This window comes from Podarcis pityusensis (assembly GCF_964106645.2).
Source record: "Podarcis pityusensis genome assembly, chromosome: 2".
In the NCBI taxonomy this organism is placed as follows: domain Eukaryota; kingdom Metazoa; phylum Chordata; class Lepidosauria; order Squamata; family Lacertidae; genus Podarcis; species Podarcis pityusensis.
The window spans coordinates 7,774,852-7,801,645 of NC_138029.1; the positions used below are offsets into that span (position 1 = coordinate 7,774,852).

The following is a 26,794-nucleotide window of genomic DNA, read 5'->3' on the forward strand; positions in this document are numbered from 1 at the left end:
ATTTTACTCGAATAGATAGGTAAAGGATTGTTCTGTAATGCTGCAGTCCTAAACCTGGTTGGTGAGGAGTAACCTCCAATTAACTCTTTGGGCTTACCTCTGAGTAAACATGCAAAGGATTACAATTGAAAGCAATGCCCCACAGGGGGAAAAGAACCTGTTATCTTTGCCACTGTCAGTTCCAGATGATGATGATGAGCCCTGTTTAGGGAAGCTTTTAATGTTTGATGTATCATAGTATTTTAATATTCTTTTGGAAGCCCAGCCAGATGGGCGGGGTATAAATAAATTATTATTATTATTATTATTATTATTATTATTATTATTATTCCCTGCCCATCTGAGTGTGCTGCCACAAAATAGGCAATGGCAGGAGATATGACAGAGAAAAGATGTCTGGAATCTCTTAAGATGAATGAATGCAGATGGTTATAGGACACAAGTGAGACATGAATGTCAGGGAACAGATGACCAAAGACAGATTTCTCTCTCATATATATACATTTACTTGGCTTTACTGCTTCACCTGCTCACTGTGCCCACTGCTATCATGATGCAGTCGGCATGGCCATCTATTGTCATTTACACAAACTGTTCCATGACACTTTTTTAAAACAGAAACATTATATAGTAAGAAATGAATGAGGTGTTCAGCATGATACTGATATTCCATAAGTTCCTCAACTTACAGTCAGCAATATCTCCCTTTCTGAGAAGCTGGTTTAAAATGGTGGCGGCAGTGTGTTATTTACAGAAACTTATTTGTGACCATTGTACTTGTGACCACTGGAGTCATCCCTGATGATCAGAATGCAAGTATCTAATCAGAGTCTACAAGAAAGGCACCCAAACACCACCATAGCAGATTTAGAAGCCATTCATTACAATAGTGCTGTTGTTTCTTTTCTAAAATCTGAAATCCATCTGATACCTGTTGTAACCCTCTTGTTTTTCTCTGTAGGAGATATGCATGATTTCTTTGTTGGACTCATGGGGAAAAGGACCACAGAGCCTGGTAGGTGTGTAAGCCAAGAGATTTCACACTCAAACACACTCCTTGAAAATCTTGATAGGCTTCAATAGATTTCTTGGTAGATTTCTTAGTTGGAAAGTACGGTAAGGGTTCTTTCTTTCAACTTTCTAATTCTTAGGCAGGGCTGTGTGTTTGATGCAGTTCTGTGGAAACGAAGGAGGAAAAACCCAAAACATGGCATTAGTTTTAGAATGCAGTTTCATGGGAATCTGAGTTTTCATTTTAAAAAGCAATTACCTGGTGGGTTTGGTGGTTAAGGGCCAATATCCAGGGCTTAATCTTTTCAGATTGCATTAAACTAGATCATACAGCAGTGGAGAAGGTGGAACATGGTAAAGCAGCTACAGCTAAAAGGAAAGCAAAGAACAAGGGTAAGGGAGGAGGAAGGAGAAACTGTCATATTTGTAGTGGGTGATTTCTATTTCTTGTTTGGTCTGCTCTACCCCTGGACAAATGGAACTGCAGAAACAGAATCTGGCTGTAGCTTGTTTCTTCCCTCCCCACCTTCCATAGTTGGTCCTCAGGATAAGCACACTCGTTCCTTCAGCTTTCCTCATAGAACCTTCCATCTTGATGACCACCATTTGAGGTGTAACAACAGGAGTGAGATGTGTCCCATCGCTAATGCATGTCTGAATCAATATACTCTCAGAAGAAACTCCATGTACCCATAGTGGTTATTTAGGACTGTCTGAAATGGAAATATTATTCACTCATAACTCAAGAGTTGAATGAAGAAATAAATTCTGCCATGTTAACTTATTGTAAAGGCTGGGGAACCGGGCAAGGAATCCTTTGATGTCGTTACCTTTGAGTTAGAGGGAAGATGTGGTACCCACCAAAGGGACTGAACAGAAATGGCTCTGGGGAAAACTAACTTGCTTCGTTCTCTAATTTCAGATAATCCCACAGATGTCAATAAGGGAACACTCACTGGTTTTGGTGACCTAAAGTATTCATTGAATGCAGAATGAGGTAAGGAAGAAGGGACCCAGAACTTGACTATAAGGGAGAGGGATTATTTGAAATACTGCTCCGCACGCGCGCGCACACACACACACACACACACACACATTCACCGACACATGCGCAAATGCAAGTGCACTCACAACTGCTCATACATTTTTCTTTTGTCGTTAAGTTGAAGTGTAGATTCCTGCCCCTCATCGTAGAAGAACAATATGTTGATCTCCAGGCATTTCCAGTGCAAGTCAGAGGCACATTGCAGATGCCACAAACCTGGCACCAATGCCATCTATTCAGTACAACAGGAGCAGGGGGAAAGGATATTTAAAGAGAAATGCTCATACAAGGAACAAAGCTACTTTGATAGGTTGCTGCATGTAGACCTAGAGACCATGACAAGTCCAACTTTGATGGGTTCACAAGATTGCAATTTACAAGTGGGAAAGTTACACTAGAATTGGTTAGCCCAGTCACTTTTCTGGAAGAAAGCAATGGACAAGAAGCGGTCATGAAATTATTTTCAGAAATCTTATGACATGGTATGGCTAGTAAGAGAGAGTAAACTCATAGCTTTTTTCCCCTTGTGTCTTTAGAATGAGTTTATCCTCTTCTCTTAACTGTATCATTTCATTCATAAAATGGGTGGAATTGATCAAGGGGTGGCTTTCAGGAGGCAATCTTTCCAACTTGGTTAAGAAAATAAAAGAGAAAGTTACATGTCCTTAAGGTAAAGGTAAAGGGACCCCTGGCCGTTAAGTCCTTATTGCAGCATAAAACTATCCTCCTTCTTCTGTTACATGAGGACTATGTTATATGCCAAAGCTGCTTTTTCAGCCATCTGGGAAAACATTAACCATCTACATCAGGCTATACAGCCAACTGTACTCCTTCCTTGCCATTTCTCCAATTAGCATAGTGAATGGGTATGTGACCTCCTTTTTTGTTAACTCTTCAGTTCCAATAATTTGGTGAATGACAGTAGTTATTCCATGATTATGAATTTGTGATGTAATTTCAATGCTGCTGCTGATAAGCCAATGACACTTAGACTATAGAACAATGCTTTGGAGGCAACCATTCCCGTGCCAACTGTCGATTCAGAGACACCATCTGTAGGAAGTGTTCCAAAAGGGGCCACATCGCTAAGGTCTGCCGATCGGCTCCGTCTGACACCCCCCCTTCACCGACTCGCAAGTCCAAGTCTCTTGGAACCTGGTCACCAGCAGCTGTTCGACGCCTCCGTGCCGTGCTGACCAGGTTCCAAGCTTTCTCTCAGAGCCACTAACTTCCAAATGTGATTGCTATGCATTTTCAGGATACAGAAAAATCAAGCATTTTGGGAACTTCACACAGATGAATCAACACTATGCCCACTACTTTCTACTAGTTGGCTCCTCTGCTTCTGTGTGTGCCTACAAGAATTCTATATATTTAACTGAACACTGTTAGCATGTGGGTGCCTGTTGTTGGTATAATGTTTGTGTATACAATACCTAAGTGATGCTGCATGTGCGAAATGGCTATATCATTGGCTTCACACTTCAGACCTTGTTCCCGCGTCACTTCAAGCACAATTGAAACAGAGTTAACAATGCAGTGGAGTCAGTTCACGAATTCAAATTCAGTTATGAGTCACTTGGTAATAAGACAGTGACTCAGCGGTACATAATTTGTCAAAACACTTTCTAGTATGAAATGCAGCTAACATTTTTTTAAATTGTATTTAATAACCTGTGTCTTGCTTTTCTCTGTCTAAGGTTGAACCCAATGTAGGTAAAAGCCAAAATAATCAAATAAGACAATAAACCACAGTATTCAGCAACTACTAAAATCCATAAAATATGCAAATTTCATTGCCATTCAGAACTAGAAACAAGCATTGATGTATCTAATGATGCAACAGGTGGTGGCCTTTTTCCGTGTTCCATCCTGCCAACATTGCAGATGGCAGTGGAAGTAACAAAGGTCAATTCCAGATTGTTGCTCTTTTGTGGGTGGGATTCAATACCATACCCACACAAATGCATGTTCTACAAAGTGGATTTATTGTGCCAGAAACCTGATTCTGAGGAAATTAGGCCTTTTGAAGTAAGGAAGGGCATGTGAAAATGCACTGGGAAGTGTGGGATAACAATTGCTTGATTTCACATTGTATGCAAACAAATAATAATAATCAGTAATGAGATTACCTGGAAGGGACTGTGTACTATGCAATCCATGAAGCAGCAGGAATCTCTCTATAAATATGTAAAAAATGGTTGCTATATTTTAAAGGATTTTTAAAATAATATAGAATAGGCAATAACCAAGTTTTTTAAAATATTTCAGATCCAAGATTAGTAAAGAATATAGTTTGCTCCCCCCTCCCCCTCTCTGTCTCACTGTCTTTAATATTACATAATTAGTACTGAACTCAGATGCAATTGTCTTTTATGCATTTTTTTTTTTACAGAAACCTGTACAAAAAAAATTAAATGCCCCTCTAACTCAGATTGAAATCTGAATTTTTAAATTACCCACCTAAAAGTCTTGGCTACTATTTTGGACACAGTCATTGAACCAATGCTTTGATAGTTGTCATCAATAATAACGTTTCCACACTGGGTGTGCAAATTTGGCTTGCCAAGCTGATCTCACAGTTGCACATACTTAAGGGATAAACAAAGCTGAACAAGGCGGTAGCATGGGCCTGTAGGATACAGATCAGGTGTGCTCATTATGTTCCAAAAGCAGCCATCCCCACTGGAAAACTGATACAAAACTGCTTTATCTTGAGCAAGTGCCACTGAAATTCTTGCTCAAGTAGAGAAACCGAAGTCATAGCTTTTGTTTAACAAACAAAACATTGGAAATGTGTTGTTCTGAGTGAAACACAAAAGCTCGCTGTGGGTTAAACCACAGAGCCTAGGACTTGCCAATCAGAAGGTTGACAGTTCGAATCCCCGCATCGGGGTGAGCTCCCATTGCTCGGTCCCTGCTCCTGCCAACCTAGCAGTTCGAAAGCACGTCAAAGTGCAAGTAGATAAATAGGCACCACTCCAGCGGGAAGGTAAACGGCGTTTCGTGCACTGCTCTGGTTCGCCAGAAGCGGCTTAGTCATGCTGGCCACATGACCCGGAAGCTGTACGCCGGCTCCCTCGGCCAATAAAGCGAGATGAGTGCTGCAACCCCAGAGTCGGCCACGACTGGACCTAACTGTCAGGGGTTCCTTTATCTTTTACTTCCTTGTACTCTAAACATTTCTTGCCTGGGCTCAAAGAACCACAAATCCTTTCCATGAAACTGAGAGAGCTTTAACATCAGCCACTCCCACCCATGTTACATGACAGCTACTTTTGAAACTGATGGACATTTCCCAAGCAGTTGGTAGTATGGGATGGGGATCAGCTGTTGAAATGGGAAAGTAAAAAAAATCACCTGTGCAACCCCCTAATTTAAGCAGCTATTTGGATTCCAGCCTGCCATTTTCTTCCATGCCCAGACCTGATTCCAAGACAGGGAACTGTGCTGAATGTTGGAACCAATTTAACTTCAGCCTTCTCTGCCCCCCTTGATCTCTCATACAGGTATCCATGTAGGAGTGTGGACAGTCACAATGTCTGCAGGACCTCAAGAAACCAACACAAAGCTGATTTCATCCACCAAAGCCCAGCACACTCTCAACCAAACCAGAACCCTTCGATGTACTATGGAGACCTCGTATTGTCCTGTGCTTCCTTGTTGCCATGTTCTTTTCCTTGATTCTGCCCTTTATTCCAGCCTTTTCCTCACTGTAACTCTCTAGTGTTCACTGTTTGGAAATTTTGAAAGTAACCCTTCCCCATGGTGCTTTGTCCCTCTGTGTACATATATACCTGATCTGCAGAAAACTCCTATGCCACAAGCAAAATCACCCTCACTGCCCACCCTTTTGTGGCACAGATTAAGAACACCTCAAAATCTTCTACAATTACAGGGTTTTTACTTATGACCTGCCACTGTGTGTCTCTCGTTCTTTGTTTGTTATTTAATAAAATTGTGGAGGGGATTCTGCTGTCACAAAACGAACCAACACAGTTTAAAATGGTGTAACTTACTGGCCTACAGCGCAAGTTGTTGATGAGAGTCTGGGCATAGCTCAGTCATAAAAAGCTATGATCTGTGCACATAAAGTCCCTGGCTCAATCCCCAGTATCTCTGATTGAAAACTATCTCAGGTGCGGATGGCTAGGAAACACTTCTGCCTGAAGCACTGAAACACTCAGAGAATATTATAGAATCCTGGTTAGCAGGATAGAGCCTTCCTTGGTCTCACAGCGTCAGCTAGAAATTTGTCTCTTGAGCTGCTTCTTCGTGTATTTACATTCCCCAACTCTAAGTTCCCCAGCCTCCTCAGCACCACAGTCTCTTGACTACCCCTTTCTGCCAATAACACAGCACCTCTGTTAATTATTTTTTCAAATGAGATGGACCTGGCCTCAGACCTGCTTGGAAGTTGAGCCAGATAGGTGGAATTGCTAGAATGCAGCCTCACTGAAAGTTAATTCACTGGAACTGGGCTCCGAAGTTTGAGTTAACCTCTTTCTGTTCCCGGGCCTGGGTAGAGGTTTTTTCTTTTCCAAGGATGGAGAACCTGTGGCTCCAGCTCCCACCTGCCCCAGCCAGTTTAGTCAGGGATGATGGGTGTTGTGATCCAGCAGTGGAGTGGTGCAGGTTCCTCCTGCCTCCTTCAGCCATGCATAATATCAGAATCCAAAAGCCTTGATGGAGCAAACTAATATTCTATTCTAGTCCTGCATTCGGTTTCCAGCAGTGGCCAGCCACATCAGCCTTCAACATTTATCACGGAATTCATTTTAAATTACTCTACACATTTCTTCTCTGCTGTCTGTGGAGGAAATTGTCCTGTGCTAAACACCCGTGGTCAGAATTGTTACCGTACTGAGCTAGATGAACTCAGCATAAGGTGGCTTCATTCATTTGCATTGTAACAGCACAAAAGAGTGATTGAAAGCAACCGTTGCAGATTTACCATAATTGCAAAACAGCCCTTATGTTCAACATTCTACCACTGTTCATTTTACATAAAATTAACGCACACGGCAAAATATGCATATTTAGTAGTCTACAGTATCTTATTTTGCTGTGTGATTCTATCACAATTAATAGTGTGTTCTTTTTGTTCCTCCCATTTATTTTGTTTGGCATTTTATGTAAGGTAATTCAATTAAGTATGATTCACTAATTACAATTTTATTACTGTTATTTCTTTAATGCATATCAGTATATCTCATAATATGCTGTTTTTGATTTGCCTGCCTGGGCTGTGAGGTACATCACGCTATTAGATGTATCTTTTAACTTAATTATTTCTGGAGGAGCCATGTAGGCAGTCTGTATTTAGTCTGCTCCCACCACTGCTTTGGGAAGCAGTGTACGTATGACGTTAGCTACAATCCATATCTATTCTGTATTTATCCTGTCACTTCTTATGAAAGTGATGCATTTTGATGCAATTTCCTCTAGCATCAATCCAAACTGAGAAAAACCTTGCTATGTGCATTCACTAATCTTGTCTGCTTTGGTGTGTCTTGTTCATTTGGCACAAGAAAACAGATCTGTAGTAAGGATTAAAGAGTAAGCTGAGGTGAGCAAGTTGTCAATACATGGAGTCTGTGGAAAGGGTTCCCCATATTATATTTGATTCCACAGTACAGAAACCTCTAAAATGTATCCATCAAATTGGGCAGGCAGCTCCTTGGCACCTGCCTCCCTATACAACAAATTCAGCAAGCACAGGACATTAAAATCTTAAATTTTTCACTTGGCTCTAGAGTCCACCCATTAGAGGTCTACATTCTCAGTGATAAGCTTACAGATGGGATGAGAACCTTGTGTTTGTGAAGTAGTAGTACTGAATGTACTATAGTCCCCTCTTGGATATATTTCCATGGAACTGTTTCTTCTCACTTCAATTTTCCATTTCCATCCCATTTAAAAAAATATATTTAAATTAAACACTTGTAAGTGAAAATGGTTCCAAGTTTCTTTCCCCCTCAACTTTTTGCATTCCCAGTGCAACTCTTCACATCGGTATTTATGCTGAAACCAACTGGCAAGGAAAATAGAAAAAGCTTGTGGCTTTGAAATAAGTCCAGATGAATGATAAAATAATCATGGATATCAAAGAACACACTGCTTATTTACAGAGTTGTTTCTCTTGTGCATCAGAAGCATCAGTTCCCATAGAAAATTCTGCATTTTTCTGCCCTGCTGTAGCACAAAAGCCATTCACTTCAGAAAAATTGACTTCAGAAAGAATAAATAATCCTATTTTGGATTAGCAACAAGGGTAATTTAACAGGGGGGGGGATGCCTATCTGCTGTCTCCGCTATCTGAAAAGGTACATTACATCTTAAAATCCAAGAGACCTCCCTGGGAGTGATAAAAAAAGGGGGGGGGGCACACCAAAAAACAGTATTTACACAAAACTTCATAGGAAGAAGAATTTACACAGGGTGCTGCTCCCACACTAGGAAAATAAGGTTCTCTGGATACTGACGGGAGACTGCCATCTTGTGTGCTTAACTTTATATTGCAGCTTTGTAATAACCAGAGCAAATTGTTCGGTTACATAAGAGGGTCCCAGTCAAATTACGCGACTAGCTGCTTCAGTACAGTATAATGATCAAAGCACCTTCGGGAAGCACTTATCATGCTACCTAAAATGAGGACTTTTACTCATCCAAGTATTTCTGAAGGAGACTAAGAATGCTAAGAATTTCTAAAGTTCCCTGTTGTCAGGATTGGATGGTGGGTTGAGAGGTATTTACGGCATTTATATCCCACCCTTTTCTCCAAAGAACTCAAGGTATCATATATGGTTCTCCCCCTCATTTAATCCCCCCAGCAACCCTGTGAGGTAGATTAGTCTGAGAAGCAGTGAGTGGCCCAGTGAGCTTCATAGCTGAGTGGAGATTTGAACTGTTGTAAACAAAAATTGCCCTTTTACCTTATGGGGTATCCAAGAGCCCATATAGAGTCCTTACATAGGTTCCCTATTGGTAGGAGAGAATAACAGAGGCCAACCAGAGAATATTGAGAAGCAAAGCAGCTAGTAAGCTTGATCTTTATTGATCTGTTGCAACAGGGTGCTCCCCTCACACGCAGGAGAGAGGAGGGACAACGAAAAATGGCATGCAAGGCCTTATAAAGACTTTGGAAATTCCAATCCTGTAGATCAGGACCACCCCCAGAAACATCATACCTACATCACAAAAAAGGTGGTCTAAAACAGAAAATTTGAATATTGTTTTTCTCCTGTCATTGTTTATCTCCTGTCTGGCAGGTTACTTGATTGGATTTCCTGGGTAGCCTGGCCAGTCTTTTGTAATGATAAATACTTAGTTCCTGGGCCAGGTCACAGGCTCACACCCTATTCAAACACAGACATAAATCTCATGGGAATTTTGGGACAAAATCTCATGGGAATATATGAAAAAACTATTAAAAGAATTGTGTCTAGGTGAAAAATTCCAAAAAGGTATAAATGCAATATATAACCAACAGAAAGCAAAAATTATTATTAATGGAGAGTTTGGAGAAGAAATCAACATCTTTAAAGGTACAAGACAAGGATGCCCCCTATCCCCAATGTTATTTATAATAGTATTAGAGGTTCTATTAAAGAAAATAAGGCAGGACAACCAAATAAGAGGAATAGCAGTTGGTGAAAAAAGATACAAATTAAGAGCCTTTGCAGATGATGTTATGATCACAACAGAAAATCCCCTACAATGTACACCTAGAATATTGGAATGCATAAACGAATATGGCAGATTAGCAGGATTCAAATTAAACTATGGGAAAACCAAAATACTAGTGAAAAATATGGAAGAAAAAGATAAAGTGAAATTACAAGAAATTACAGGATTGGAAATTAAAAAGAAAATGAGGTATCTTGGAATAAATTTAACAACAAACACTATAGATTTAAGTAATGAGAACTATGGGAAAACATGGAATGAAATAAAAAATGATGAACTATTTTAATTTTCTGTGAGCACACTAAAAGCGAAAAATAAATGTGAATAAAATGTAAAAAAACAAACAAAAAAAACCACACAGACATACCCTTAAGACAGGATTTGTGAGGAAAGAGACAATGGGAGGTTTCCCACTTTGACCCTGCAGAGAAAACATTTGCTCAGTTTAGGAATCAAAATGGTTCCAGGTTGGTCTTCCTGTGCTGATCTATGTAGGTGCTTGGTTGGTACACTTATGAACATTACCATATATCTAAGACCATAAAATTCCTATCACAGAACTCTGGTCTCCCCGGTCTAGTCCGACACTAACCACTACACCACACTGGATTTTCCAAGATAAGTTTCTCATGCACTGGCTACTTCCCTACCTTATCAGAATCAGGGGAAATGTTTCCTTTGAATCTATAGGACTATCCTACTGAGACTGCAAACTATGCCTATTTATGTAGAAAAAATATCTTTGAACTCAATGGGACTTGTTTCAGGATAGACAGACATGCATTAGGTTGAGGGGCAAAAGCAGCAGTCTTCAGTTTTAACAGACTTGTCTTGAAGTCCAGTCCAAGTTTGGAATACACTGTTTCTTTCCATGTTTCTTTCAGCTTTGTTTGGATTGCATGCGTAGTATGTTTGAAGTACTTTCAAAATAAATCAGCAGCAGCAGCAACAATAAATGCACAACATTTCAGCAACATTCTTCGTTGTTGCTGCTAACAACAGCAAACATACATTCTAGCCAATTACAGATGGGTAGCCGTGTTGGTCTGCCATAGTCGAAATAAAAAAATTCCTTCCTGTAGCACCTTAAAGACCAACTAAGTTAGTTCTTGGTATAAGCTTTCGTGTGCATGCACACTTCTTCAGATACACTGAAACAGAAGTTACCAGATCTGGTAACTTCTGTTTCAGTGTATCTGAAGAAGTGTGCATGCACACGAAAGCTTATACCAAGAACTAACTTAGTTGGTCTTTAAGGTGCTACAGGAAGGAATTTTTTTATTCTAGCCAATGTGAGTTTTGAATCTGAATCATATCTATGGAAGCCAAAACCATCTCACAAAAGAGCATGTGCCACAGCTGGAAACGGAAGTTCTAGTTTCATAATTCACACTGTGTGGTGCAGTCTTTCCTTTCTATGCAGAAACACCTCTGCCCCTCAATTCACACGATTGCGGGTTCACACTGAATTTCTCCTTAACAGTGAAGCATACCTGGCAACTGTGCTTATCCAGTTTGCAGAATAGTGCTTGCTGCATATGGAAAATGTATCTTATAGCTCAGGGTTGGCCAACTCCCAAGAGACTGCAATCTACTCACAGAGTTAAGGACTGGCAGTGGTCTACCCCCTTTTGAGAGGTTCAAAGTTGTTGAGCTTTTCTTAGGAAGGAAAACCCTGTTTTGGGGGGGTTTAGGTTGTTAATGGAAAAATCTGAGGGCTCCCTTGGACAAAAAAAGCAAGGACACCAGCCAGGAATACCAGAGCAAAACAGCAGCCAGTAGGCTTGGTCTTTATTGAAGACTGTCGCGACAGGACTCCCACCTGCCACAAGGTGGAACAAGATGGAAGCCCCAAACAAAAGAGCCCCCAAACTTTTATTAGCTTCTAATCCCCATGTTACACCCCGCCCCCCAGACTACATCGCTCATACATCACGGTTACATAATGAAAGGGGAGGTCTGGTGGCATTAATCTGAGCATCCTGGACCCTGCCCCATGGTTCTCCTTGCCCTCCACCAAACACCCATCAAGTGTAACAAAAAAGATATTTACATTTCCCTGTTTCCCAGCCAAGTTAATCGCACCCTTTTGTCTTCATCTGGGTTTGTTATTTCTGGAATGGCTACCTCTCTGGCACTCAGGTATCAGGATGCCAGGGATTATCACTCAGGCAGAGGCGCTGCTGAGCAGCTGAGCTCACATGTTTATATGAATTTCTGAAGTTTTCCCAGTGAGCCAGTACATAGATACATTTATCAGTGAATTCTTACATTTGGTATTGTGCAGCAAAGGCCCTTTGAATAGGTAGGAAGAAACTGTGATGAAGTGTTTTGTGGGGACAAATCACAAAAGTCACAAAAGCGATTGTGCTGATTTTGGTAGTGGGCTGCATGTGCATCATATCTGCTGGAGGGGCAACCCCCCCCAACCTATACATAAATTACTGGAATAAGGTCAAAGTTGTTGAGCTTTTTTAGGTAGGTGAAAAGCCCCATTTTTTTAGGGCTGCAAGGGGCAAAAATGTTGAGCTTTCTTTAGGGGAGCCAAACTTGTTGAGCTTCTTTGCTGGGAGCCAGTCATCTACCAATCATCTACCACAAATGTGCACTGATCTACCGGTAGATCACCGTCTACCTGATGGACGAGCCTGTTATAGCTTTACAAGTGTTATTCAGTACTGTAGGGCACTTCCACTGGCAAGCATATTTTCCACTGTGCAGACACATGGCAGAGGTGAGTTGCAGCCAGTCCCGCTCCCTTGGTGCAGTTTTCACCTCTCAGAGGTCACCCACTATGTCTGCATGCTGATCTCCAACACCTTGCTTGTGTCTCTCACCTTCATATAGCAAGCCAGGCCTTTGCACCTCAAACATAGACCCTTTATACCCCTAGTATGCATGCACTTGTGTCATGGCCACTTTTAATTCATTTTCTGCCTCAAGGCAGTGCAGCTAGGGTCCTCAGGCCATCTGTTTTCCAGGCACTGACAATGCCTGGACCTGGTTAGCTACATCACATTCCTTTAGATCAAGCAAGAGAAATTGTGGCCCTCCACATATTGGACTCAATCTCCCACCAGCCCCACCAATGTGGACAGTGCCAGGGATGTTGGGAGTTGGTAGCCCAACATCTGGAGAGCTACAAGTTCCACAGTCCTGCTTAGATCAAAGTCCTGGGCATTAGGCAGTGTGCTGGGATCTGTCTTAGGCAGTAGTTACTTAACTACCATTTTACATTTTTGCCACCATAGAAACTGGCGGCACCACATGGACTTTTCTTTTTGATGTCACACACACACAATTTGGACCATCCTTGATTTGTCATGTGTATGCACACACACACTCTCCACACACACAAACATGTTCTGCATGGTCTACACCTACATAAATGTAAGGTGAGAAGCAGCACATAACATCCATGGAATGAGCTGTTTGCGTGCTTCATCCAAAATGCGCAAGTTTATGAAATACATCACTTTTTTCCAGGTGGGCAGAACGGGACAGAATCTGCAGGTGTGCATTTCGGCAAAGAGGATTTCAAACACCCCTTTCCTGTTGGGCTGGACACCAGACCTTCTCCATTTCTTCACCACCAATGGAGAGCATTGTCCTCTACTGCACAGCTAACTACTCCCTTGTTCCCCAGGCATAATCTGACAACCAAACAAACACCTTTCAATCTTCAACAACCACATTACGCCACCTCGAGCTCCAGGAAAGCGGCAACTTGCAAGGCAGGATATAAGGTACATGTAAAAAGAAAAAAGGAAGAAGAAAAGTTTTTAAACATCCAGCAACTGGGGTTCAATTATCTGTGCTAGGGCTTCGGCAGCACAGCTCCCGTTCCCATGCCAGGGCTCAAGCTGGAACCCAATTTTTTATTTATATTTATTAAATTTCCACCCTCATCTGAAGAAACTAGGGTGATTCACAACAGAAAAACACAAAATGAGAATACATTAACTAATTACTGGTTGGCATCCATCAGTCGTGGGAGACAATGGGCCTTTGGGGGGGGTTGAAGTCAAACTGTTGGAAGGTTGCAGTGCCTTCTGTGGCTGTAGTGTTCAATACGGGAGAGACATGTTTTGTTGCAGCTGGGGCAGGTGAAGGTGCCTGGTTGTGCTGCTGTAGATGCACCATGACATTTCTTCTCTGTGTGTTCCCCCTCCCAGAGGCCGTTCCTCCTTTGGTCCCTGGTAGGGATGCACGACCTGTCTCCAGGCACTGTGGTCATCTGCAAGGGATTCCCACACAGCAGGGCTGATATTGCTAGTCTCACATTTGCAGACATCTTTGTAATGCAGAAACCGGCCTGTAGAGCATATCCTTGGGGAGCCTGCCATCTTCCATCCTGTGGACACGACGGAGCCAGTGTAGACACAAGTGTGAACATGCTTGGGCGGGGACGCCAATATAGCTCCTTGCCAAAGGCACAAGGGAGCCTAGCTACTCCTCTGAACAGCCAACTCCTAGGGGTTGAGGTCCCTTCACCCCCCACTGCCAAATAAAATATTGTTCCCCCCAGTTGATGGGCATTTCCATTCCAATGCTCTCTGTGTGTGTGCTTGTGACACATCTTGGGATCGATTGTGCAGGGTGGGGCTTATCTGGGCTTCCCAAAAATTTCATTCAGGTTGGAACCCCACCTCTGAATAAAATAAAACCAAAGCAAATCAATAACCCTCTCCAGGGCTGGATTTAGGTTTGATGAGGCCCTAAGCTACTGAAGGTAATGGGGCCCTTTATATGTCCAGCTGTCCTTTGTCAACAACAAATTGTTGCTGTTTTTTGTGTTGAATATATGCTATATGGTAATTTATGGGCCTAATAGGTCTCTAAAGCCATTTGCACATAACAAAATACGTACAGTGGTACCTCGGGTTAAGTACTTAATTCGTTCCGGAGGTCCGTTCTTAACCCGAAACTGTTCTTAGCCTGAAGCACCACTTTAGCTAATGGGGTCTCCTGCTGCCGCCGGAGCACGATTTCTGTTCTCATCCTGAAGCAAAGTTCTTAACCTGAAGCACTTATTTCTGGGTTAGTGGAGTCTGTAACCTGAAGCGTATGTAACCTGAGGTACCACTGTATTTTATCAAAGTAATTGTTGAACTGAAATACAATTAAGAAGAAGTATATTAATAGTGAATTTTTTGGGGGGCCCTAAGCAATAGCCTGTTTAGCTTAGACGTAAATTCGGCACTGACCCTCTCCCACAAACCATATAATGTTAATCAACCCAAGAAGCTGGGGTACAGGCAAAAGTGCCCCTGAGCGGGCGCAGAGTGCGTCCCCCCCCCACATCAGGAAGGGGAATGCCGGCCTTGAATAGGCTGGGTCACGGGCCCGCTTTTGGTTTTACCTTCCCCCCCGCCCCGCCATTCCCGCCTCCCGCGCCGCCTCAGCCCCCGCGACCCCTCCGCTCGCTCCTCAGCCGGGCGGATCCCCTCTCCCCTCCGCCGCCGCCGCCGCCCGCCTCATCTCCCCGCGCTTATCCCCTGCAGCCGGGGCTGCTGCAGTGCCCCCTCCGGGGCTGGGGGCGGCGCTGGGCCCGGCCGTCTCGGGGCCGGATGGAGCCTCTTGGCCGGGTCCGGAGCAGCGCCTCCTCGGCGAGGCCGGGCGGGCGGGAGGGCTGGCGGGGTGGGCAGGGAGGCCGGGCCGGGGGAGCCGGAGCCCTTTGTGTAGGTGCGAGAGAGCCGCGGGGATGGTGCCCGCCGCCGCCGCCGCCGCCGCCTCCCGGGTAAGGGGCCGCCTCCCCGGAGCAGAGCAGCTCCTTTCCCTCAGGCGCCGCGCGCCTCGCACTTCCCGCCCCGCTCGCCCCTTTCTCCGCTTCGCCCTCCGGCCCCCATTCCGGGACGAGAGGAGCCCCTTCTCCTTCTTCGCCCGGCTTCCCTCCCTCGCCCCCCACGGGGCTTGCTCTGCCTCGTCTCCCGCCTGCGCCTCGCCTTGCCCTCCATCCCACACTCGCCCGCACTTTCCCCCCCTTTCCAGTCCAAACTTCTTTTCCCTCCCACTTTGGGCCGGTCTCCTCTCCCCCCAACTCCACCTCTGGGTCTCACCTGCCCCCCAGGCCCGTTTCTCCTCCCCCCTTGCCAAACGAGAGATACCCTCCCCTCCCCATCATTCCAGTTTTCACGTTACTTCCACATCTCCTGGACTTACCAAAAAAGAGAAAGAAATCGTGTTCACGACCCTGACAGAACCTTGCGCCTCAAACCTATTTCCACTTGCACCTCTTTTTTTTGCAGTGATGATGTCCATCGTCGTCATCATTCACTTTGGTTACGAAGTGATCCCCGTCACCTCATCTTGTTGCATGAAGAAGGGGCATAGAGCAGTCTTCTGCCTTAGTGAACGGCTATTCAGTGTTCTTCCATCCTGCTGGGATGCAGAGTTGAGTTTCGTTTTCATGGTGGGCATAAGGGGCCCAGAGTGCTTGAAATTGTGCTAAGATAGCATCCCTGCCTGCTTGCTTAATGCACAGAACCTTAGGAAAGAACACAAGGGAGTTTTAACATGAGTTTTGCACTGCACATTTTATTGTGTTGGTCAGCTGGGTTAAAAGTTAAAACCCACCTGGAGGCTCATAAACAAAGAGACAACAGGTTGTGTCTGGAAGGAAATGTGCAGAGGGGAGTTTAAATTTCTAGTCTTTTGGCCTTCTGCCAACCAAGTTTTAAAACTTCCAGTCCAGTTGTTAAAAGGGGTTAGTAGAACTTATTTTCACAGTAAATGTGTGTCTTTAAAAAGGTTTTCTGAAAGTGTGACAAAGACTAAAAGGAAAAAAAATAAACATAGACAGGAATAGCAGTTTCGAACTGAAAGGGAACGGTGTGAACTGGCAATCACACTCCCCCCGCCCCCAACTTGGAGAATTACTGTTATATCTCTGATGGAAAGATAGCTGGTGAACTGGTCCCAGAACTGTGTATAAGTAGACGTGGGAAATGGCATGGAAGTGTGTAATGTTACGTTACACAGAGTGATACTACATCCTGACATTCTAATTTGTAGTATGTGCACCACGCTCTTTCCCACCTCACACCCTCAGAGCATTTTGTCAAAAGCAGCTATGTTTCCTTGTAATAGAAATAATAAATGTATGGCGTTTTCTTTTTTATTAAAATCATCTTTACTCCACCTTTCCCTTTACAGAATGTCCAAGGTGGCATACTAATAGTTTAGGTTTATTATATTTTGGGTTTCATTCAAAACCAGTAAGAACAGAAACTAACTTTTCATTTTCTCCTCTCTAGAGGACCCTGCCAGGTGAGCTTCAGAGCCTGGAAGCCGCCTTCTGGTGCAGCTGAGGAACGGACAGGAGTAAACAAGAAGTGAGCAGGAGAAGGAGGTTTTCGGCAGCTGTCAAGATGGGCATGAGGATCAAGCTGCACAGCACTGACCACCCCAACAACCTGTTGAGGGAACTTAACAAATGCCGGTTGTCAGAGACTATGTGTGATGTTACCATTGTGGTGGGCAGTCGTACCTTCCCTGCACACAAAGCAGTTCTGGCGTGTGCAGCAGGCTACTTCCAGAACCTTTTCCTCAGTACAGGTCTGGATGTGACCCGCACCTACGTGGTGGATTTCATTACTCCAGCCAACTTTGAAAAGATTCTGAACTTTGTCTATACCTCAGAGCTCTTTACAGACCTGATCAATGTGGGTGTCATTTACGAGGTTGCTGAAAAATTGGGCATGGATGATTTGCTGAAGGCTTGCCATTCCACGTTCCCAGACTTGGAAAACTCAGCCAACACGAAACAACCTTCTGTCTCAGGTGAAAGCCGGCCAACTGGCATGTCGACTGAGCCGAACCATGCTCTGGGTGAAATCCGAAACAGCGGGGAGCACCCGGGACCAGAGCGGAGTTGCAGTATGCAGAGTGAAGCACCAGGTGGCTACAAAGAAGATTCTGCAAATGAAGGCATCCATAACTTAATGCACCAGCAGACTCCCAAAACCGAAGAACAGGAATCACCAGCACAGTTCACTGGTGCCATGAGCATTATGACACAGGCTGGTCTCAGCAATGTCAGCATGGCTGTTCAAACCACTGTCAACTCATGTCATCCATATAAACTCCAGAACAACGGGGATTACAACAAAGGCAATTTTTTTGCTTCGGATGCATCATTGGATATATCAACAGGCAGCAACTCCTGCCCTAGCAATAGTGATCACTCCAAAGACCAGGGCTTTGGGCAGATGGATGAGCTGCAGCTAGAAGATCTAGGGGAGGATGAACTACATTTTGAAGATCCCAGCGAGGAGCTAGGTGCTGCAGAGGAAGTTATTGAGCTGAGCGATGACAGTGAAGAGGAGCTATCCTTTGAGAATGACAACCGTGATAACAAGGCCATGCCCTGTCAAGTGTGCAAAAAGGTTTTGGAGCCCAACATACAGCTGATCCGCCAACATGCCAGAGACCATGTGGACCTCCTGACTGGCAACTGCAAAGTCTGCGAGACCCATTTCCAAGACAGGAACTCCAGAGTCACTCACGTCCTGTCTCACATTGGGATATTCCTCTTCTCCTGTGATATGTGTGAGACTAAATTTTTCACCCAGTGGCAGCTCAGCCTTCACCGCCGCGAAGGGGTGTTTGACAACAACATTATCATCCATCCTAGTGACCCGCTTATAGGGAAGGTCAACTTGTTCAGTGGGGATTTAGCATGTGCCACTTGTGGGAAACTCCTCGCCAAGGATTTTCATATGGTTCGGGGCCACATCTTGGACCATGTTAACTTGAAAAGCCAAACATGTGGCGTGTGTGACCAGCGGCACCTCAATCTCTGCAGCTTGATGTGGCACACCCTTTCCCACTTGGGCATTTCTGTTTTTTCTTGCTCCGTTTGTGCCAACAGTTTTGTGGACAGGCACCTCCTGGAGAAGCACATGGCAGTCCACCAAAGCATGGAGGAAGCCCTCTTTCGGTGTCACTACTGTGGCCAAGCTTTTAAGCTGGAAGCTGCTTACCGCTACCATGTGAGCCAGCACAAGTGCAGCTCTGGCTTGGACCTTGTCCGGCCCAGTTTTGGCGACCGACTCCACCAGCAAGCTCTGCAGAAGAGGAAGCTGACAGAGGAGTTCCTAAGTGAGGATGTGGCTCTTCAGAGCCAACCTGGAAACAGTAAGTACAGCTGCAAGGTGTGCGGAAAGAGATTTGCCCACACAAGCGAATTCAATTACCACCGGCGGATCCACACAGGGGAGAAGCCATATCAGTGCAAAGTGTGCCACAAGTTCTTCCGTGGGCGTTCCACCATCAAGTGCCACCTGAAGACACACTCTGGGGCTCTCATGTACCGGTGCACGGTTTGTGGGCACTACAGCTCTACCCTTAACCTTATGAGCAAGCATATAGGTGTGCACAAAGGCAGCCTTCCACCTGACTTCACCATTGAACAAACTTTCATGTACATCATCCATTCCAAAGATACGGAGAAAAATACAGACAGCTAATGTAGCAGTATTTGCGGAGTAAGCACTACTTGCAGGTAGCAAAGAAGCTTGTTTCTGTTTTTAAAAAACAACGTTACATTTTAATGGTCAGGCATCATCAGCATTGTACTTTACTTCCCTTTGCCTTGTTAGAGGGTTTCTTAAATCGTCGTTCTGTGAAAACAACAGCACGTTACATGTGTTACCGTTCTTGAGAAACCTGTCTGTTTACCTCCTGCTGAGTCCAGGGCTCATTATTTCAAGTCTTAGAAACAGGCTGTGCCCCCCCCTTCAACGGATAGGTTTCACACCTCATATCTCTCCTCCCTCCATCTCTAATTTGAGATCTTGAAAAGATTTATGCTGCTAAGATATATTAATGCTACACATCAGCAGGGATAGCAGGAGAGAAAGTGGGGGGGGGGGGGGCGAATTATTTATGTGCTGCTATTGGGAGGGTAGAAGTTCTATAAAAACTTACAATGCAGTCCCCAGCACGCTTACTCAGAGGTAAGTCCACCTTTGTTTAATGGTGACTTGCTCTCTGCCTTGTAAGTGTGCTTTGCGTTCTTAGCCTTAGCTTCGTGTCAATAAGTTTGTATTTCCCTCCCACCAGGATTGCCATATATATGGCCAGTTCTTCTTCCTGTGCCTTTAACAACCATGTGATCTGCAGACATGGTTGTTAGGGCTCATTTCCATGTTACTTGCTGATTTCTGTAGGTAAAAACTGCCAGAAAAAGCCACAGTAGCAGGTTAGGCCAGTTGTTTTGGGTTTTTTTAAGTTCGCACCCAGCCTTTGCCTTTTGCCCTTTTCCATGAAACTATGAGTTGGTTTTACAAAGTTCCACTTTAACAAAATCAAAAGAGGGCATAAAAATGGTGTGGTGGAATGGAGGAGAGTTTTGCCAAATGTGAACATTCTGGATTTTTTTTTTTTTTTTTGAAGGGGTGCCCTAGAAAGGACTCTTAGCTTTTGAGTATAAGCATATAGAGGCTTTAGCAATAGTGTTTTATCTCCAACATCCACTTTCAAAAAAGAAGTGTTCTTAGTGCATCATAAAACAGCTTTGGGGCTCCTTCCTTTCCTCCAGCAATATTAACTCAGTGCTGGTGTCTTGAACATTGAGATGAATGTCTCAGGGGTCACATTCTTGAAAGTCTTTGACATAGCTCTGTGGACAGTGCCAAGGTTTTAGGTTGCAGTTCTATACACAGCTGGGAATAAGTCTCATTGATCTCAGCGGGGCTTACTTCAGCCTCGTTATGTGTATTATTGCACTGTTCGTTCTGTTTGAAAATATATTGTTGCCTTAAGGAAGTGTCTCTGGAAGGAGGAATGACAGGTTTAGGGCAGATTATTATCTCTCTTTTTTGAAGGGGGGGTTGCATATTAAATATTCAGCTCTTAATCATTTGTTTGGAGGGATTCATAGATCTTTTCAAAGTAGCACTTTTGTTGCAGGGGTATCCTATTTTCCAGCACACAAACCATAGCATTTTGTTGCAGGGGGAAAAGCAATCACTCTCTCTCCTCACCCACCCCACCTTCTAGCACATCAACTCTGACTGTGTCATGTACAATGTGGTTGTGTTGGTGTCATAGGTGCTCTTGGAATGAAGAGATGCAATTTTTCTGCAGCAGTGAGGCCAGTTTGAATGTGCCTTTACCACTCAGTACAAATAGACATTTTCTCCAGGATTATGCTCTGACCAAAAAACAAACCCAAACAAATTTATCCAAAACACCCAGTTCTTCAAGTTTGCAGCAAAAGCTGGCTGTGGATGGCATCAATTTCCTAATACCCATTACATCACCAAGAAGCATGTACCCAAATCCCTACAGTTTTTAAAATAGGCTCATTTTAGAAGGTGCAGGATGAACAAAGAATGAGTAAGCATACAAGTGATGCTTTATAAAGAGGTGGGCACCCCCTCTGAAGTATGGGAAGAAGGACAAGTCTAGTGGTCAATCCAGCATTTGACTTGATAGGATGTGTGTTTGTCATACAGATTATTTAAACTGGAAGGATAAAGAATTTGCAACAAAGGGTCATTCTTAAATTATATGTTTCTTCATCCTTGGGCAGCATGACATCACAAACATGGAGCAACATTAATTCCCCCTATCTCCATTGCAGAGCAATTATATAAACTTTTAAAAGGTTTTATTCTCATTAATATTTGTAAAGTCTTTAGAGTTTGAGTGCTCTCGTGCTGGAATGCGTATTTAGCCCATCATCAAGAAGTAGTGGAAAACACCATCAATTGATTATTTGTTTTTAAGTTCTTTAAGGGCTGTGCACTTTCCCCCTCCAGCCTGGAACACACGTCTCTTCTTCTTTTTAATTTTTACACTATAGCAAGGTATTCCCCCCCCCCTTTATTACAGTGGTACTGGATTTGTGGTAACATATGGGGTTTTTGTCATCTGAAATGCCTCTGGGTGTTTGTCCCTTGTGGCAATGAAAAACCAGTGTGTGCTTGTGTAATTGACAATAACAATTATGCTGTCTTTTGAAGTGAGGTTGTAACCTACCTTCCTTTTCCTTTTCCTGCAACCCTGACAGGTGCTTTCTGGAGGGATGCAACAGAACAGATTGATCACAGGGCACAGATCCAGACTCAGTTTGAACTACACTTGTGGCTTTATCCTATAGGTTGTACTTTATGCTTTCTAAGTGCAGTACTATGTGAAATCCAGGCAAGCGGGTGGATGAGAGAAACGTACGTTAACAAATGTAGCAGCTGGCTTGAGATCTGCCCCTAAGTTTAATGCAAACTACCTCATAGGGAGGAAGTCCTGGAGTCTTAAAAACCAGTGGTATGTACAAATAGGCTTCCAGGCTTCTGTATATGAAAACACTGTTGTTAAAGAAAAACAGAAATCCACATAATGCTGCTCTAGCCCTGACCCATGGGGGGGGGGGGAATGAAAAACTGTACAGCCCCAGGAATCTCAGCTCTGACAGTAATTCCAGTAGGGCAGCCTTGGGCAGGTTGCTTTGCTCTCTGCTTACAGTACCTACCTCTAAGGGTGTTGTGAAGATTGACTGCTTTGATTTTTGTCAAGGAAAAAAAGCACTTAGGTATGTCTTCTTGTTTTCTTATAAGAAAGTTGCTGTCTTAAAATAGCCCCCAGCACGCAAGAAAGTGTTCTGACATATCTCTCAATTCCTTTCCTCCTTGTGACCTCTGAATAGCAAACACCAAACAGGACACACTAAGGAATTAACTCAACAATATAGCGGACAAGACTATTCCTAAGTTTAAGTAATGCTGGAAACATTCAGTGTAAGGATGTAAGAGTTGTCAGAGGAATTTACTACTTCTAGTAGTACTACTAGTACTTAGTTAATGTCAGGGCCACATGTCTAGACCCACAGGGCTTGAGAAAGGAACTGAAGCCTAAGAAAGCCCAAGGTCCAGCTGTGGACTAATGGCAGACGGACAGTATTTTATTATTTATACGAGCCCTGGCCAGTCAAAAAGCTTCATACTATCCTTCAACTGGATATTGCTCCTCTTATTGCTCCTCTATGCCTGAAGAGGGCTGAGCCCATAAAGTAGCACACCAGGCTAAGCCCCAGTCTTGGTCTCTGAAGCTCTTGGTTCAAGTTCTGGAGTCCAAGACAATAATGGATGTACTCCCCAGGTGTTGAACAGAACCATGTTTTCGTAGTTAAGATGCCTTCATTGGAAGTGATGGAGAAGGAGCTATATTGGATCTCACCCAGTAAGGACTGTTCCTTATTCTCGACTTCTAGAATCATAGAATCATAGAGTTGGAAGAGACCACAAGGGCCATCGAGTCCAACCCCCTGCCAAGCAGGAAACACCATCAGAGCTCTCCTGACATATGGTTGTCAAGCCTCTGCTTAAAGACCTCCAAAGAAGGAGACTCCACCACACTCCTTGGCAGCAACTTCCACTGTCGAACAGCTCTTACTGTCAGGAAGTTCTTCCTAATGTTTAGGTGGAATCTTCTTTCTTGTAGTTTGGATCCATTGCTCCGTGTCCGCTTCTCTGGAGCAGCAGAAAACAACCTTTCTCCCTCCTCTATGTGACATCCTTTTATATATTTGAACATGGCTATCATATCATCCCTTAACCTCCTCTTCTCCAGGCTAAACATGCCCAGCTCCCTTAGCCGTTCCTCATAAGGCATCGTTTCCAGGCCTTTGACCATTTTGGTTGCCCTCCTCTGGACACGTTCCAGTTTGTCAGTGTCCTTCTTGAACTGTGGTGCCCAGAACTGGACACAGTACTCCAGGTGAGGTCTGACCAGAGCAGAATACAGTGGCACTATTACTTCCCTTGATCTAGATGCTATACTCCTATTGATGCAGCCCAGAGCTGTTTTCTAGAGCTGTTTTAGTCTAGTTCTCCAGTGCCAAACTGCATCCAATGCAAACTTGGCCAGCTTTAGAAATTCCATTTTTTTAAAAAAAGCATTCTGCCATGACAAAGATATGAATCATTGTGCTTGGTAGTGTAGCTTGGCCCAAGTAACTTCACCTGTCTGCCTCAAACACCCACACATCAACTCACCCCAAATTGTGAGTGAGGAATATTTAAAAATACCTACCTCACAAATGGAAAAGTTGTGAGGTGTAGTAAATGTCTGTAAAGTGCTTTGGAATCCTTAGGCGTGTAGAAAGACAAAGTATTGTAATTAAATAGCTTTGCTCTGTTTGCTATGCTACGATTTGTGAAGAATCCCTACCATTGCCACCACAGTAGGGGAGGGTTCAGGCATGGAACAGGTGTTCCAGTCTAACACAGAAAGCTTTGAAAATAATAAACAACAATGTTTTTGGAGACTAATGCTTTATTATTGCTCTTATTTTTGTGAACTCAAAACCATGCCCTATCCCTTTTCCTCCAAAGATCCAGATGTCTTGAAATAAAAAAAAACAAAACAAAGCAGAGCATTGTGATTGCTGTCTAACCTTTTGGTTAAGTTAATTGTAGGTACTGACCTGGTTATTTAAGTGTTTAATATCTATTTGCTGTAAAGTTTGTACATTTTGTAAAACTTTTCTTCCTCAAAGAAAAAAAAGTAGATGTCTAAAATCGTTGTACATCGGATTCTTTTATACTCCATCATTTGGCACAAAAGTGTGGTTTTTATTTAGAATAATAAAATGAAAAACTTGAGAGTGTGGTGCATTGCTCATAGTTTGTGGTTGACACGCTATGGAAATATTATCAGATCAAATGATAACAGAGGCTGCTCACCTGAGTCTTCTGCCTATGCCAAAGGACTTTGCTCTGGGATACTGGTACTCCTGACTTCTGTAAATTCCTTGCACAAGGAGAGGCTGTTTTGCATGCAGAAGGTTCCAAGTTCAGTCCTGAGCATCCCTAAGTAGGCCTGCAAGAGACCTCTGCCTGCAACCCTGAAGAGCTGCTTCCAGTCAGTGTAGGCAGTACTGAGCTAGGTGGACAAATAGTCTGTCTCTGTATAGGGCAGCTTCCTTTGTTTCTATATTCATACATACAGACTTGTAACTTACTGTATTTTTCGTCCCATAGGACGCACTGGCCTATAGGACGCACCTAGTTTTTTTGGGGGGAAATAAAGGAAAACATTTTTTCCTTTATTTCCCCCCCAAAACCAGGTCGGGGAATCCAAACCAGGTCGGGGAACAGCGGGATGGCGCGCTGCGCCTCCCTGCTGTCCCCCGAGCTTGTGGGGCTGCCCGATGTCTGCCCGAAGCGCGGGGCACTCTGCTTCAGTGCTCCCTGTGCTCTGTGCAGCAGGCTGCTATCTGCAGCCTAGGGAGCCCTGCGGGAACTCCCGCAGGGCTCCCTAGGTTGCGGACGTGTTCCCAAAGCGCCGGGCGCTCTGCTTTCAGTGCGCCCCGCGCTCCGGGAAGCAGGCTGCTATCCGCAGCCTAGGGAGCCCTGCGGGAATTCCCGCAGGGCTCCCCAGGCTTGCAGATAGCTTCCTGAAGCCTGGAGAGCAAGAGGGGTCGGTGCGCACTGACCCCTCTTGCTCTCCAAGCTTCAGCGAAAGCCTGCATTCGCCCCGTAGGACGCACACAGATTTCCCCTTCATTTTGGGAGGGGAAAAAGTGTGCCCTATAGGGTGAAAAATACGGTATATTTTTGCCAGTATTGGGGAAAATGTTTGGGTCTTTCTACCCCCTGCAAAGGAACCAATGTGTTGGGTCATTTCTGATCAAATTGGGTTGGAATTAATTTTTCCTTACTTGGCCTGAAAAACCTTTGTCAGGGCTGTTCATTCCCTTTTAGATAACATTCGAATGCAAAAGTCAACTCAATGTGTTATAAACATCCTGCTTCCTTGTCTTCCTTCCCTAAACTTTATCCAAGTATTTTTTTAATCCAGATGTTCACTTATGTCCTTCAGCCCTTGTATAAGAGTGCTATTTTTAAGTGATTTGTTATCTTCTAGCATTTGTAGTAACCTCCTCTTTTACCTTCTGTTCATATTGTTCTGAGATTGTACTTGGCCTGGATCTGTGCCCCTATCACAATTCTTGTAATAAAGGCCAAAATGGCATTACATAGGAAATGCTGAGAACATTTTGCTCAGCGCTTCCTCACATGTCTGACCTTGACCTCTAGGAACATGTGCCTTCCTATAACCACTTAACTCTCACTTTAGAATGAGGGACCTCCAGATCACATACCCATTTACCCCATGTTTATGTGGCAGATTCCATGATAATATTGGCTAAAAATTAGGCAAAGCTAAGTCACCAGCAAACTAAAAAGCTCAATTTGATAGAGTCTATACCAGGGGTGGGGAACCTTTGGGCTTCCATATGTTGGTCTCCCATCAGCTCCCATCAGCTCCAGCCAACATCATCAATGGCCCAGGCTGATGGGAGCTATAGTTAGGAAATCTGGAGGGCCAAGGCCTATTCACATTATTATTTGAACATTTTGGCAGCCAGGCATCCCAACTCCACTAAATCCCACCTCCATATGTTGGCACTCACTCCATGGTTGTGTAATCTCATCACATGCAAGGATCCAGTTTTTTTCATGCCTTTGCAAATACGTTTTTTGAGCTAATGATACCATGCTAAAATCTGAGTCCTTGGTTTTGTGAACAGTCCCTCAGATCCTCAACTTCCATTTTTTAAAGCTTTATTAGGCACCACTGGGCTGGAACCCTGTGAATAGGGTTAGCAGAAGCTTCTTGATTCAGTGACCGGAACTGCAGTGCTCCTGGTTAACTCAGGAACTGAATCATCACGTTTTCTGACTCTACCAGAATGGACAACGAAGTTTACCCCAAGCCAAAACTTCAAGGTGGGAGTGCATTCTCTTGGGAGATAAATCCCAGGCACCAGCATTCCCTCAGGAGAGGTCCATAGCCCCAGCATTGCCTTCCCTTCTCCAACCTCAGGCTGGCATCCCTGGGTGTAAATGTCTCTGTGGTGACATAAATAAAAGGCTGCCTGTGCACAAACTGCTAGAAGGGAGTTGTTGGTATCCTGGTTCCTCAGCCACAAGAAGTAACTAGTTAGATGCACATAAAAGGACCTTGGTAGTCCCTGTCTCACCCTTGCAGGGACGGAATTACAGTCTTTGTGCCATCTATTTAATGACCAAGACACCC

The 26,794-nt window shown here is 44.0% G+C and overlaps 2 protein-coding genes and 1 long non-coding RNA gene across 3 annotated transcripts in view; 2 read left to right on the forward strand and 1 right to left on the reverse strand.

Annotated features, from left to right (window-relative positions):
- Positions 1 to 5,974, forward strand: part of TAC3 (tachykinin precursor 3) — a 26,111-nt gene extending 20,137 nt beyond the window's left edge. Inside the window, exons 5-7 of the mRNA XM_080995125.1 lie at positions 962 to 1,015; positions 1,934 to 2,008; positions 5,566 to 5,974. Of these exons, the coding sequence (XP_080851251.1) occupies positions 962 to 1,015; positions 1,934 to 2,007 (128 nt within the window). The 3' untranslated portion in view covers position 2,008; positions 5,566 to 5,974. The remainder of the gene's footprint in view (positions 1 to 961; positions 1,016 to 1,933; positions 2,009 to 5,565) is intronic.
- LOC308471199 lies at positions 1,025 to 14,822 on the reverse strand. The gene is made up of 4 exons (XR_013982784.1): positions 13,418 to 14,822; positions 4,189 to 4,236; positions 1,271 to 1,380; positions 1,025 to 1,176 (listed from the first exon to the last, which is right to left on the reverse strand). It is a non-coding gene; the product is annotated as an uncharacterized lncRNA (long non-coding RNA).
- Positions 14,823 to 17,115: 2,293 nt separating this feature from the next.
- Positions 17,116 to 23,634, forward strand: ZBTB39 (zinc finger and BTB domain containing 39; the record flags this gene model as incomplete). Its single annotated transcript, XM_080994547.1, has 2 exons — positions 17,116 to 19,250; positions 21,765 to 23,634. The coding sequence occupies one exon, from the start codon at positions 17,116 to 17,118 to the stop codon at positions 19,213 to 19,215; it is 2,100 nt and encodes a 699-aa protein (XP_080850673.1). The 3' UTR covers positions 19,216 to 19,250; positions 21,765 to 23,634.
- Between the last annotated feature and the right edge of the window lie 3,160 nt (positions 23,635 to 26,794).